The sequence below is a fragment of the Labrus mixtus genome, chromosome 14, assembly GCF_963584025.1.
Source record: "Labrus mixtus chromosome 14, fLabMix1.1, whole genome shotgun sequence".
Taxonomy (NCBI): Eukaryota; Metazoa; Chordata; class Actinopteri; order Labriformes; family Labridae; genus Labrus; species Labrus mixtus.
In genome coordinates this window covers 12,097,338-12,111,545 of record NC_083625.1, presented here as the reverse complement: position 1 = coordinate 12,111,545, position 14,208 = coordinate 12,097,338, and the positions used below count along the sequence as shown (strand labels likewise).

The following is a 14,208-nucleotide window of genomic DNA, read 5'->3' as shown; positions in this document are numbered from 1 at the left end:
CAATATTGTTGCTGTTTTAGGAAAGGGAACAAAACAAACACGCTAACATCAGCAACCGGCGTTGGTGTAATGCCATATGACCCAATTGTTAACTGTAAGGACTCAAAACGTGCTGATGATATTCTGCCAAGGCTTTTACACGCCACCAAGAATCAATTCAACAGTTTCAAGTTGACTTAAGTATTAGTTTGGTTAAGCTTAGTCAGAATTGAAAAAATGTAACATACTTTGCATAGAGTGCATCCTTTGATAAATAACCTAAAGCACTATTATTGCATTTCTGTGACTCCATCTTCTTGTTTTGTACAGGGCTGATTCTGAAGAGCACACCTTCACCAAGGACTCAAAGGTGAAATCCTCTCTAGATGATTGGACAGGTTTTTTTTTTTATTGTAACTGCTATCAGCATCATGTTTGAAGATATGCAAAAGTAATTGTAGTAACAATTTCTATTCTTTCTTAAAATGTAAGAATGTTATGTTCGATGTTATTTAACATAACGCATTTTAATCTTGACTGATCAGTACCATTGAATTACACAACGGACTGTAAATCACTGGTTAATTGAATAAAGACAGACATCTGAATCTCTTGAAGGTAAGGCTGAAAAAGATTGCAAATTTTACTATTATTCACATTTTATTTGGTGCAAAACCTAAGCCCATCTAGACAATAACCTAATGCAACGGTTGCTATTCACTTGTTTTTTTTGTAACCCATGTTTTTTATTACAAAGCGGTGGAAGAATGGGACTGGCAGGGTCCCAATATAGAACAACTTCATCTTATTTTCAGTGTTAAAAGAAGGAAAGTGAACTAAAAACTGAGGTGAAGTATTCAAATTTAGTGGTCAATAGAAGTGTGACTGAATCTATTTAAGTTGTATTTATTGTGAGTTATTTATTTATGTTAGTTTAATTTCTTTCTTTTAAGAATCTAGCAACAAAATAACATTTAGAACATGAGAGATGTTATCATATCATTTATCATAGTATATTAGTTTGGCTTGTTCCACTGCATGAATTTCTATTCTAAATATATAGAATCATTGACTGTTACAGGTTTAAAAGTAAAATGAATTTTTGGTCTGTATGTTTTGACATTTGTGATGGGCTTACAAAAACATAATTTCACAAGGATTGATGAAAACCATAATATCTTTAAAAGCAGTTGGAAAACCTGATAAATGCTTAAAGTTAGTTGGCTTGGGGCCCACAGTGATATCTTTTCATGGGTCCAAGAATTCATGGTGAGGCCCCTGGTGAAGGGTTTTTGAGACAACAGTATAATGGTAATGCACTTTATCTGCAACAGGGGAAATGCCAGTGAGACGGACAATAATATAATAGTAATCTCCAGTATGCATGACCAAAATATTCTGTAATTTTAGACTTGTGAAATTCTAAATGTTGTATTTCGTCTGCCTAGTCATCACTTACTCACAGCCTCTGCCTCTCTGTCGGTCCTTCTCAAGGTTACTCCAGTTCATAGGGAGTGTCTTAATACCACGTGATGTGGTGAATGCAAAGTTACTCTGTGCCAAAGCTTTGCGCAGCTGCAGGGCGGTTAAACGGCTGCATGGTGTGATGTATATGGACCAAAATAACACAGCTTCTTATAAAATTAAACAATATGTAGGCTGTGACGTCTGTTTTTACATCCGCACGAACATACCCCGTTTCAAGCTTCCTTGTACAGTATGCAGGTTTTGTTCATTTTAAATTTAGTTGTGAATGCTCAATAAATATCGACGGATTTTTAGATGATAAGAACAACGTAACACTGATCATATAATGGCTATGTCACAATAAATATAATAATTCAATGAAATCTGATTTATCCATTTATTACATTTCATCCTCGGTAACCTTGGCGTCGTTCGCATCTTCCGTCCGACCTGTAAAGCCCTCTCGTTTCAGCAGGGGTGTCTACCATTGCGCAGCGGCCAACTAGGTGAAGGAGGACAATCCAGGAGGCGGAAGGATGCTTCACTAGGCCGGGGGTCGGGGTCTGTTTCTCCAGTCAGCACGTTCCAACAGAACCCTGCTGGACATCGCCATCCCCATCCCAGCTCCCCCACCGTGGTCTGTCTCATATAGTGTTGCCCCCCCCCCCCTCCCCCACTCCCCCCTCCTTAATCTCCTAGATTGTCGGCGACTTGCTGCAGTCGGTGCTGCAGTTTTGAGCCGCTCCTGCACCGGTTCAGCTGACTCAATGAGAAAGACATGCTCGCATTCGTTTTGGTCTCTGGGTCGCTCTGGATTATATTAGGTGAGTTTTACATGTTGCCTAGCTTTTCTTGTTTCATTTATTTTACATATGTATTACCGCCGGGCTGGGATTCGTAGCATCGCACCTGCCTCACAGGGGCTGAGGCGCATCGTGTGTCATCCTGCCGGCTTTTTCCATTAACCAGCACGGACTGTGCTCTTTATCTTCCTCTTCTTTTTGTGCATAGCCTATTTCGTCGTGTGTTAATCTCACTGTATTGATGCAGTTGGCGCTTTGCCTGCGCCGTGACGCCGGTGACATTTTAAATTTAAGACTAGTACACGTGTTTGAACGCAGCCTCAATACAGACGTGTAAAAACTCAGTTTAGCACTCGGTTTAACGTCAACCACAGTGCTTTCATTGAAAGTCTATGGTTATAAATGAAAATGGAGAAATGCCTTCAGGTTACCTTTGACTAGGTAGCCTCTATTCATCTTCCATGCGACTGAATGCAGCCTAAGAGGGTTATTCTGCGGATCAGTGATTTCATTTTTGCGTGTCGAAGTGTGAGACTCACGTTAAAACATCACTTAAAGAATGAGCTGATAACACAGTAAGCCGAACTGGCGAAAAACCTGTGTATTAAAGGCCCGACAGCTGCTAAGGTCGTGTGACATTGTGCGTAGAAACCGGACACACGTCATTGAAAAAACCCTATGGGAACAGCATGTCTTTTACGACCTCCTGGTGTGGCTCGTGCTTCTACCAAAACCAAGGTGTACAAACATGCATCTCTTAAGCTTTTCATTCAAGAAAACGCTTCTTTTAAAAAAAAAAAGAAGCCGGGTGAGAAAAGTCAGCATTTTGTCAGTGATGTCCTCCGCCATGCCTCGGTGATGGAGGGAGGATGATGAGGAAGGTATGACGCGCTTCATATGAACGTAGCTGATTGGTGGGAGCTGTCCAGAGGAGAGATGGTGCTGAAATCCTGCGGCCTACCGGCAAACCATAGGGAGAGCACAGCATGCTCCAGTTTAACGACACCACCCGGAGACCCAGGAGCGGCTTTAGGAGATGTTGAATATGTTCAGAGACACGGTCTTGACATCTAGCGTCTCCAATAAACGCGAGGAGATGATATAAAAATGTAATCCCGTTGAAAATGTGTTATGGGCCTACTGCAGTGTTCGAGTCCAGATTAGCAGCGTTATATGCTACAGCACAATGGCCGGCGCTTTTGCTGCTATTAAAGAAATGAAGTAAATGCTGGATTTTGAGGGGATATTTTATTAATCAAAGCATTACATCTCAAGCCTAAGTTTTAATAGTGCATTCACCTGGGTTTACTTGTGTATTCCTCCACCAAGATAGTTTCATTAGCAGCCACAGTGCGTGGTTGCTATGTGACAAAAAAGGCAGTAACATTTGGGATTCTGTCTGGTGCATAAATATTCAGATGGGCTGTTACAGGATTGCATGTGTTGCATATTTAATAACTAAGCAGCCTTACAGAAGTCGGTCCCAAAATTGCTTAAAGTAGACTTAATTGTTAAGTTAACAAAATATATACACCCCAGTGTAGCTGAAAGGAGTCCCTTTGGGATGATTCATGACACCTTCCACCTGTCATCACATCCCAACACCCTGCTGCTGCTGCTCCTCCATATAAATCATTCATTTTATTCACCATGAAGTGCAGACTTACACAGCAGGGTAAACCTATTCCTTCTCCTCTCCTCAATATTTAATTCAAAGGAAGGTAGTAGCTTTGCCCCACCCTTTGGCACTATACAAACAATAATGTCTTTGTATTTAAGGAGTGCAAACGTACTGATGAACATATTATTCAAAACACATGTTCACAAGAAGAGTAAATAATGGCTTGTAAATGTTTTACCACATACTGCCTTTGTCTTTCAAATTTTTGGAAGGTTTCAAAAATTGTGGCGAAACAGAGGGAGGGAATCAGGGGAGAGGGTATATGATATGAAAATGTTGTAAAACCTGCAAATTAAAGACTCACTGCATGACTGCACAATATGACAGGATAAGTGCTGAGTGTTAAGTCCTGCCTGCTGTGTAATAAATGTCTGTCACTGTGCACCTGCACCAAGCTTATGGAGGTGGGGGTGGGATATAGTTGTTTGAAATTCCTGCACAGCTTCATATCTGAGAATTAGTTTTTATATTCACAATTACTGGCAGTCATACGCAAGGGCTATAATGTTAAGCTGTTTTTTAAAATTTGGATTTCCAATCAATAACATCAGCCGGTCTGGCTGCTCTGAGATTCACATGACAGCTTTCCCTCTGAGTGGCTTTTTGCTGTTTCAGCATTTAGTACCTTCCCTTCCTCATGTTGTTTGAAGCCAGTTATGGTGCAGCTTAGAGTGCTGAAGCAGGCCTGTCTGGATGTTATACTCTCAAGTAGTTTTCCAATAAATCAGTCCTCACAGTAATGCATGTTGACCTTGTTTAGTTTTTATCTGTAGTCCTGCTCCTTTTGTTTGGTTTCCATTTCCAGCTCATAGAAATTACATTAATGGAAATAAAATAACTTTAAAAACATATCTCTAAATCTTAACCTTTAAGTGTTTTGTAAAAATTATTTAAAAAAAAAATATATATATATATATATACATATACATGTATATATATATATATATATATATATATATATACATGTATAATATTATACAGCATATATTTATATTCCTCCAAAATGAACAGTAGCACAAAGGCCCCTTAATGAAATGCACATGCACACTAGTACACAATGTAAGAAGAGTTCTCCCCTTCAAGGATGGACCAAATAAAACAAGAACAAGTTAATCTAATATTGCTAAATTGTGTTTTTAACATACCATTGCACCGTGACCCTGAAAGATAGTAAAGTGGCCGTTTATGTGTCCAGCAGATTTAGATCCACAAACACACCTTCATTCTCACTTTGATAGTCAAATCAAACTGGTTTCAGCCTCCTCTAGTGCTGTCGTGTGTAATTTGTTTAAATGTGCTCACATGACCAGTGTAAACAAAAGTGATTATTTGCATAGGTACTTGCCTGTATATATTGTGTCACTGTGCCAGTGAGTAAACGTGTGTTTATCATTGACTCAAGGAGAAGATGAGTGCTGTGTGTTGAGGTAGGAGGAGGGTGTCAGAGAGAGAGAAAGGGAGAGTGATGAAGGGAGGGGCAGGTGGGTGTGGTGAGGCAGCAGAGCGTCTGACAACTGAGGGTGGTGTGATACGGTGGCCAGCAATGCCCAAACTAGGCAAAACGCAATCTCACTTCCCTTTTCTTGCTTTCCTCAGCTTAATCTGGCTGGTGGCAATGGGAAAGGTAATCACCAGTTTGCACAGGGGGAAGTGATATCCGCATGAGGCCCACAACACACTCACACACACCCACACACTCACGCCCACACACATGCACACAGACCCACATCACACCTCACCGGCTGCTGGCTGCCTCAGACTCCTTTGTAAGTGCTGCTACTTTGACTACAGCTGCTTTAACCCCTTTGCAGTGCATTTAAAGCTTTGAACTTTTGCATGATATGCATTTTTAGCTTTTGCTTGCACTATATTTATTTTTACTTTAGATGTAGTGCTGCATTTGTCATTTACTCTACCAATTTAGTTTTCAATCTCTATTAATTTCCTAAATAAATTCTCTTCTGCTGCATGTATCTGATATTTTTTTTATGAATGATGGCTGCAATTACCTGTTGTGCTGAACCTAGTGCAGGAGGGGAATTGGTTGTTTCACTCTCACAGGATGTTAAGTATCGTGAGCAGTTTTTCTTTCAGCGACAGTGACAGGATGAAGGTTGTGGGTTGACTCATTGACGGCGGTTTGTGTAGACACTTCTTACCCCTCCTGATAGAAGGAGTAGGGACAAGAGCAGAAAAATAGAGGTTGTGTCTGAGAGAAGATGCCCTGCAAGGTTGATTAAGCATTTCTTGGTTATAAAAGAAGCAAAGGAGAAAATAGATGGACTTAATGCAGCATTTAAAGAATAAGAGACGGCAGAGTCTTTAAATAGAGTGCGGTAGTGAGGTTACTGCTGGTCATCGGTCTCCAGGCTAATAGGCTGTAATCTCACCCTGTTGGACTCTAATCATTGGTGACGGCCCTCCGATGGCCTGATGGGGCGGGACTTAAGGAGGAAGGGTTGCCTCTCTTCCACTTTAAGCCCCAGAGGTCGAAAGAAGTCCAGCTGGCCCTTTTAGGAGCCATCAAATACTGCAGTGATCCCGCTGCACCAAAAACTTCCTCGAGTGAAGAAGAGAATGTGTCCTCATGTTTACGTGAAGTAAAGATACAAAGCTGCTGCATAAATCATTCACATTTTTAAATGTTAACCTAATTTGCTTTAATGGGCTGTTGCATGGGGACTTTTCACAGATCCTCAGGAGGGTGACAATTTAGAGGAACTTTAGATGAGCCATTTGTGGCAACATAACATATATAGTCTAAAGCTTGATTCACCTTCCCCAATGCTGCCACTTCTGGAACATATTCAGCTTTTTGTGTGAGAGGATGCAGCTGGAAATGTTCTTTTGCTCATTGCCGATCGCGTTCAGTTCAAGAGCCTTAGTTGAATTGAATATTTGTGAGTTTTTCAGCTTCAGGATCCTAAGAGGTTATAATTGATCTCATCCATATCATTCATGTTCAGCCAATGTAGCCCTGGTGACCTGGTGGTTGGTTTGGCACCCCATTTGCGGAGTCTGTGGTCGTCCAGGCTTGCAGCCCTGGTCCAGCCTGTGGCTCCTTTGCCACATGTCGTTCCCCACTCTTTCTCTGCCCGATTTCTGGCGCTGTCCACTTTCCTGTCTCTAAAATAGAGGCCAAAAACGCCCCAAAATAAACCTTAGAACAAAGAATTAAATGTTACATAAATTAAACCTCAATGCATTACCATATGTGCAAGATGATTTCTGTACATAGAAGACAAAAACCCCAAAGATTCCACACAACAAAGTTATAAAACTTCATTTTTGAGTTATTGTTTTTTTTTTTTAAGGAATCTTAGCAGCAAAAATTACCCACCAAACCAGAAGTCGATTTATTAGCTTTTACTTAAGCTTTCAATCTGAGTGATGGTCTCAATCAGCAGATGGAGCCTTCTCAGTTTTCATGTAACCCAAGGTTGATGAGAACTGCATTGAAATTGACAAATAGGAAAACCACATATGCTAATGAAGACAGTGAGATGTAGTGACCTCTGTTACTAACTTTATGGTTGCAATAGAGATCACATCAAAGATGCGATCGTTGTGGGTTCACACTAACAGCACTTCATCCTTCAGCAACATATCTTGTGACAGAATTTCTGCTGCCTAGACAAAATGATAGGCTCAATTTATATGGTGTGATGTGTTCTTAAATAGACTCAAATGTCTTTGAGTTCACATCCTGATAAGGGTCACTTTTGTTTCTAATGGCCTGCTGATCTTCTGTCACACCAGCTGTAGCAACAACCTTTGTAGAAGGAGTTGAGCCTGACTTTAAGAACAGTATTGCATTCTTGCATGTGTGTGTGTGTGTGTATGATTGTGTGTCCCTGGGGTGTGTTATTTAGGTGACTACAGGTCAGAGAGATGGAAACCAAACTGAGCCATAGCCTGAGTGAAGAGAAGTTTGAAACAGCTGAATAAATCATCTTGTTTATCCAAACTAGCAATGGAAAGTAAAAGATTCAAAACTTGAGGAGGAATCAAGAAGGAACTTTGTCTACCAATAAGGAAACTTTACTGAAGAGAACAATGTGGTATTTATGGGGCCCAGATGGCCTGGCGGTTAGGTCCCACCCCAATGTACGGAGGCTTTATTCTCCAAGCAGGCAGTACAGGCTCGAGTCAGGTCTGAGGGTCCTCTCCTGCATGTCAGTACTCACTCTCTCTTCGTGGTGCCCTAATCAATTCACTGTTCTGGGGCGGCTGTGGCTCAGTTGGTGGGGTCGGTTGTCTCTAAACTGGAGGTCCCCAGTGCCTTGGGCAAGACACTTGACCCCAAATTGCTCCCGCTGCTTCGGCTGCGGCGTTTGCTTGTGCATGAATGGAGTTAGTTACTTCTGATTGACACTTCACATAGCAACCCCTGCCATCAGTGTGTGAATGTGTGTGAAAGGGTAGGTGGGACATGCAGTTTAAAAGTTTGAGTAGCCAGAAGAATAGAAAAGCACAATACAAGCTCATGTCTATTTACCATTTACCATTCTCTTCAATAAAATCTCTCAGAATAATTGTGATTTATTTGAATCCTATATAAGCAACCACACTCAGTGGGGAGAAGAAAAAAGATATTAATATTTGTCAAATTTCAGTGGATGAGTACAGGGTCGATGTTGCCTTTACAGGACTTCTGGCTTGTAGGCTTAAAATATATCTACCATGAGTCGCCTTAGCTACAGATACACTGGTATTCATCATAGATGCAAATAAGAATTGGGCATATTTTTCAAAACTGTAGCCTACACATAAACTGGCTTGCTCTGTAATTATCTAAGGGGTGACTCCACTGGTTGCTTGAAGTCAGATTGTTCAAAACCAAAAAGGAAAAAAAACCTACTTCTCAGTTGATATATTACCTCTGCAAATATTTTCCTGATAACTTGATGATCTGTTTCGCTAACCTCAAGTCTTCTATAACAGAGCATGATGTTCACTTTGTGTATTTTTCTCCCGTTTACAGTGGAATAGTTGATAAAGAATAGTATGCGTGAGGGCGTGGTTATCATTGATAACATATTCACCCTGTTGTCCTAGTATGGGAACTTCTTGTTCTAAAAAGCAAGATGGCGACGACAAAAATTGCCACACTCCATGGTTCATGCTAGTAGTGTTCACGTCAGTCGGTTACATCACAGTGGCCACCACCCAAACAGCACTCAGTCCCATGTCCAGCTTCAGCCTGACGTCCCTTCTGTCACAGGAAACATTTCAGAGGGGCGTACAGTTGAGGTTATTGTCAGTTGACAGAGAGATTGTCACTGAGTTTAAAGTCAGTGTGGGCCAGATCAAACAAGACAGTGGGAGTGAAGAGCAAGAAAAAAATCAGGCCTTTAGATGTTTACATCTCTCCTGGAGGCCAATTTGATATCTGGCAGCCTGGTTTTCTCCTGCTGCCGACGGGCTATTTCATGGTAGGAAGATGTGAACCTCTAGCGTGTCTTTATTGAAGCACTCTCTGGTTCATTTAACCCTACAGCCTCCACATCATAGCTTGTTCTCTTACAAACAGGTGCCGAGTGGGGTGTTCAATTACGAGTGAACAGATTGCAGTGAGCAGTACAGTGTTTCCAGATGTTTTCCCTATATATATCCTGCTGCAACCAGCTTTGGTTTGCAGAGCATCGAGGAAAATTATTTTTTGTTTGTTTTATGCTTTTAACGTCTCTTTATAACTATTGACATGTCCAAAATGATCATTTCTCTAGCTAAAGGTTAAAATCCAGCCTCCTGTTTTCCAGCTTTACACACAATGTCAGTAGGTTATGGAGTCTTTCTATATTTAGAGCTGTTTCAGTGCTTTTCCCCCTCCCCTGCCTCTCTTTTCAAACACCATCTAATCCAGCATGGCTCTGTCATCCCTGCAGCCCAGCCACATTGAACATAACACAAAACATGCAGTGATCTACGTCACATTTATGTAATCTAAGCTTCTGCTGTAAGTGTTCCCTCAGTGATGCATCTGTGAGTTTTATGAGATCATTATGAGTAACGTCACTTTGATTACAACATCTGTCAAGTGTGCAGACCAACAAGCAGACAAACAATGTCAATAAGTATGTAACTGTTCGTCAAAATAATATATAATGAACAATAAAATGTTTTAAACTTAAGTCGAAAAAATCAATCCCAAATGGTGACCCTCTCCGGTTTTTATTCAGTAATACACAGGAACATCTGCAAAATGTTGTCTCGTCATGGTTATGTAGACTTTGAATTATGAAGCATCCACATGGCCAATCATTTTCATAATTAGCTTAGTGGTTGACTGTTGTCTCATCATGAGTCTCCTACATAATAAAGCCTCAGAAGTGATCATAATGAAGACGAAAGGCAATTCATTCAGCTCAGATGAATCAGATTGATTTAGTCCTGAATTTTGTTCACAGCTGTATAAACAAGTCGGATGACCATGTCAGAGGCGATCCCACATGTTGCCTATTGTTGATGTGTGAGAGCAGGATGGTTTGTTTATTTATGACATAGTTCAGATGTGATGGCATGACACCCACATGGAAAAAATCTCGCCAGTGAGTGTCATGCTGCCTGCCTGGCTCCTGTTCCCTCATTGATCTCACCATCAGAACTGTTTCGACACAGCTCGACTGTAGTTTGGAACAATACAATATGGAGTTAAAATGTGTCCAATAACGTGGATATTAAAGGGGGTCATAGTTAAACATTCCCTCACTCTCTGCAAAGCATTCATACCTGATGTACTTCTGGCTACTTGACAAAGCTTAAAAATGGAAGTTGTCAAAATTGACTCTACAGTCTTTTTGTTTTAATTGCTTTCTGGTCAAGATTCAAATAAAGGATTTCTGCACACTGTAATGCTAACTGCATTGATCTAATCTTAGTAATTTGAATCCTCCAAACTTCCTCACTATAGATAAACGTTTTCAAAATATTTGATCAGAATTCAATGCTTGTCAACACCATGGCAGGCAACTGCTTGGGGCCCCAGACCAGTAAGAGGCCCACGAGGGCTCACAAACTTAAATCAAAGCAGTGGCCCAAAATGTGCAAATTTTGCAATGGCAGTAGGAAACCTCCCTAAGGGGCCCCGTCTGATAGCACTCACTCTCGTTGCCCTGCTAGGTGTTGCATGTTATTGATGAGAAATCCAAAGTTTGTCAATGAAAGTCAACAAAGAAATATAAAGAGGAATTGTTTGTTTATAGGAGAGAAAAAATAAAACAGGACTAAAGACGAAGGGGAGTAAGCGACACTGGCAGACGTAATGTTGAATAACGCTGGTTGAAGGGCCCCCCAATTAGTTTTTGCACCGGGCCCCACCAGACTCTAGAAACACCACTGAGCCACATCAGCATATGCACAGGAAGAGCGGTTGCTGAGGGGGCTGCAGCTCACCATTTACTCAGACAAAGAAAGTCACAGCTTCTAGAATGGTTCACCTTAGGGTTTCCCCCGTTTTGGGTTTGAGTCATGCCTCTTTTCTCTTTGCTGATTTTGTCCTGTACATGTGCAATTATTTTTTTTATTTTACATAAACGCTTCCTGCTTTATTTTTACAGTCACAATGCACCTCTTAGTATGAATCTTTGCTTTGCAAAATAAGAATTAAGGCTGTTTCTGCAGTCTGACACTTACCCTACAGCATTAAGTGTGATCATCAATTTTAAGACTGCCTTTCTCTCACCACTCCCAACCATGACTGACTTCCAGCGCCTGAGCCACACCATCAGCCTTCACAATTAAATACGAGAAACCATATACAATAAACGATTAAAAAAAACACAACCACTTTCAAATACATGCTGTAGGTTCACTACATACCCAGGCGAACAAGTGCAGTGTGCCATCATGATGTAGTTGTTTGCTCTATTAACAATGACCCAAGCTTTGTACATGGCTGTCTTCTGTCCTTGCCGCTCCTTACGACAAAAATCTCATTAGACTCTAGTTAAATTGTGGTACTTAAAGTCCTCTATATGGCCATTAACGACACAGCTAAATATGTCTTAGGACTTATACACCCTCAGTTTAATTTTACTATACACACAAATTGTTTTTTCTATCAGGAAAGTGTAAATGTTGGACCATTCCACCCTTGGCAGTCCTGTCAAATCATCCTTTCACTGAGTTAGAGCATTCAGGTTGGCCAGTCCGTTCCATTCCGTCAGTGTTAACTTACTCCACCAACACTCTCTGTCCCTGAGATTAAGTGACTTCATATATTCAGAGAGACTCATATTTTCTTCTGCCAATGTCCAAAGCAAGCCCAAAATCAACTTGCTAGTTGACCTTGGCTAAAGCGTCTGGAGGAATGTTTTGAGCTAAGCCCGGCCGATCACAAAACTTCACACTGTTTACGAACTAAAAGGATAAACCAATACACACGAGCATACAGTAAAAGAAAAAGAACGTTGCACCAGAAAAAGCAACAAAAAATACAACAACCCCAATCCTTGTTATTGATTGGTTCTTAGAAAACTGTTGATGCAACAAAAAAAATTACAAAGAAGGGTTTGAAAGTGCTTAAGGATGCATCTTATGTCAAGATACAAGTAACATTTGTCATCATCATCAGCCATAACATCTGTTCCAAATGTATTTCCTTATCCTACATTTTAACTTCAAGAAAATGTTTCTGAGTTCTTGATCTAATCCTCAAACCTGAAGCCGTGCCAGAATATGTTTTTAATGTGTCATGACTTAACAGTAATTGAATCTAACTGTCAGACAGACTCCAGCTGTGCACAGGGCGCCACTCTGTGTACACAACAGGACTGAACATTTTAATCTCACAATGAACTTTGACATAGTTTCAAGAAAACATGGGAATATAAATGTTCAGTAAAGAAACATATATGGTTTCTGTTATTTACTTTCATGCTGTCAACATTTCCCAGCACTTGAGTGTCTCTAATCCCCCCGTGAAGATTACTGGAACTGCAGGAGAAAAGGGACCGCAGAGAAATGAGGAACTATCTGACGAAGGCAGGAGAAAAGAGAAGCAGATGGTCCTGTGACATTAAAGAGACAGAGCAGTTTCAGACACATTAGAAGAATCTGACATGATGTGGGTTTTTTTAAAGATAGAAGTGAGAATTTTTGTCTGACAAACTCTAGACTAGGTGAATTAAGAAGATTTGAGCCTGAAAGGAGTGTGGGGGACTTTGTTTCTGCCTGGATTATCAGCAGTGCAGGTGATGAGTACTGGCTGTATTACAGTATGTGCTGTCATGTCAGTGCTGTTACTGGAGATGATGATTGCTGAAGTGCAGCTTGCTGACATCATGAATGTGTTTAGGAGTATATATGCGTTTTAATGGAAAGAGAAAAGACTGAATAATTGTCAGCAAAAAACAAAAAATGGAGTCAATATTTTTTTATGACAGTTAAGAAAACTAGTCTTGGCTCTTGGTGTGCCTGGTCAAAACTTTCTTTGTGATTGTTTTTTTTCACCCTGTTATAGCACATCTTCACTTTTCACATAAAAACAATAAACAGGCTGAAATGATGCTAAAATAACTACATCATGATACTGATTTGTTAAAAGTTAACTTTTTTCCTTCTTGTCTGTCTGCAAGACGACAAGCAAACAACTTTCAAAAAGCCTGTTTGGTTTGGGAATATTATATTTCATGGATGACGCAGAGAAATGTGCGATGGTATTCAGAACTATGAAGAAGTTTGAAATAAAATACAATTTCCATATTTGTTTAAGTTAAACATTACTTTTACTTTCCTTCAGATGAAAACTTTCTGGGGTCTTGGGGGTCAGACTTATAACCTTAATAGCTTGCAACACCTTTCAATCAACTATTTTTTACATCTGTACTTGATTTTAGAGCAGAAAAAGCGACTTCCTCTTGTTTTGTTAGTTCCTTCTTATAGTATTTTATTGGGGTTTCTTCATTTTAAAAATGTACTCGCCCACATTTACTAAAGAACTCACAATCTCAAAGATGAGACGAGACCTGAAAGAAAAGCATGACACATTAACCCACTTTTACATTAACCCATAAGCACAAGGCACTCTTATTCTCTGTCCAATTTACACTTTTTTTTGTCATTCACCATCTAAAACTGCACAACCAGAGCAATCATTTAGTCTCTGCTTATTAAAGTGTAATTTACTCTGTGCATACTCTGCATTATTTTCCATCTGCCCTAGTTCTAATGGAAGAAGAAAAGGAATACACAAGGAAATGAACAGAAACAGAAAAATAGAATAAAATATGTATATGTTTCTGACTTCCTGAGCCGTGCTTTCACCCTATAGTGTCT

General features: G+C 40.2%; 1 protein-coding gene across 1 annotated transcript in view; it reads left to right on the top strand.

Moving 5' to 3' along the window:
• The first annotated feature begins 1,896 nt into the window (after positions 1-1,896).
• acsl6 (acyl-CoA synthetase long chain family member 6) overlaps positions 1,897-14,208 on the top strand; it is a 40,095-nt gene continuing 27,783 nt past the window's right edge. The window contains exon 1 of the mRNA XM_061055098.1: positions 1,897-2,270. Coding sequence (XP_060911081.1) covers positions 2,225-2,270 — 46 coding nt within the window. The 5' untranslated portion in view covers positions 1,897-2,224. The remainder of the gene's footprint in view (positions 2,271-14,208) is intronic.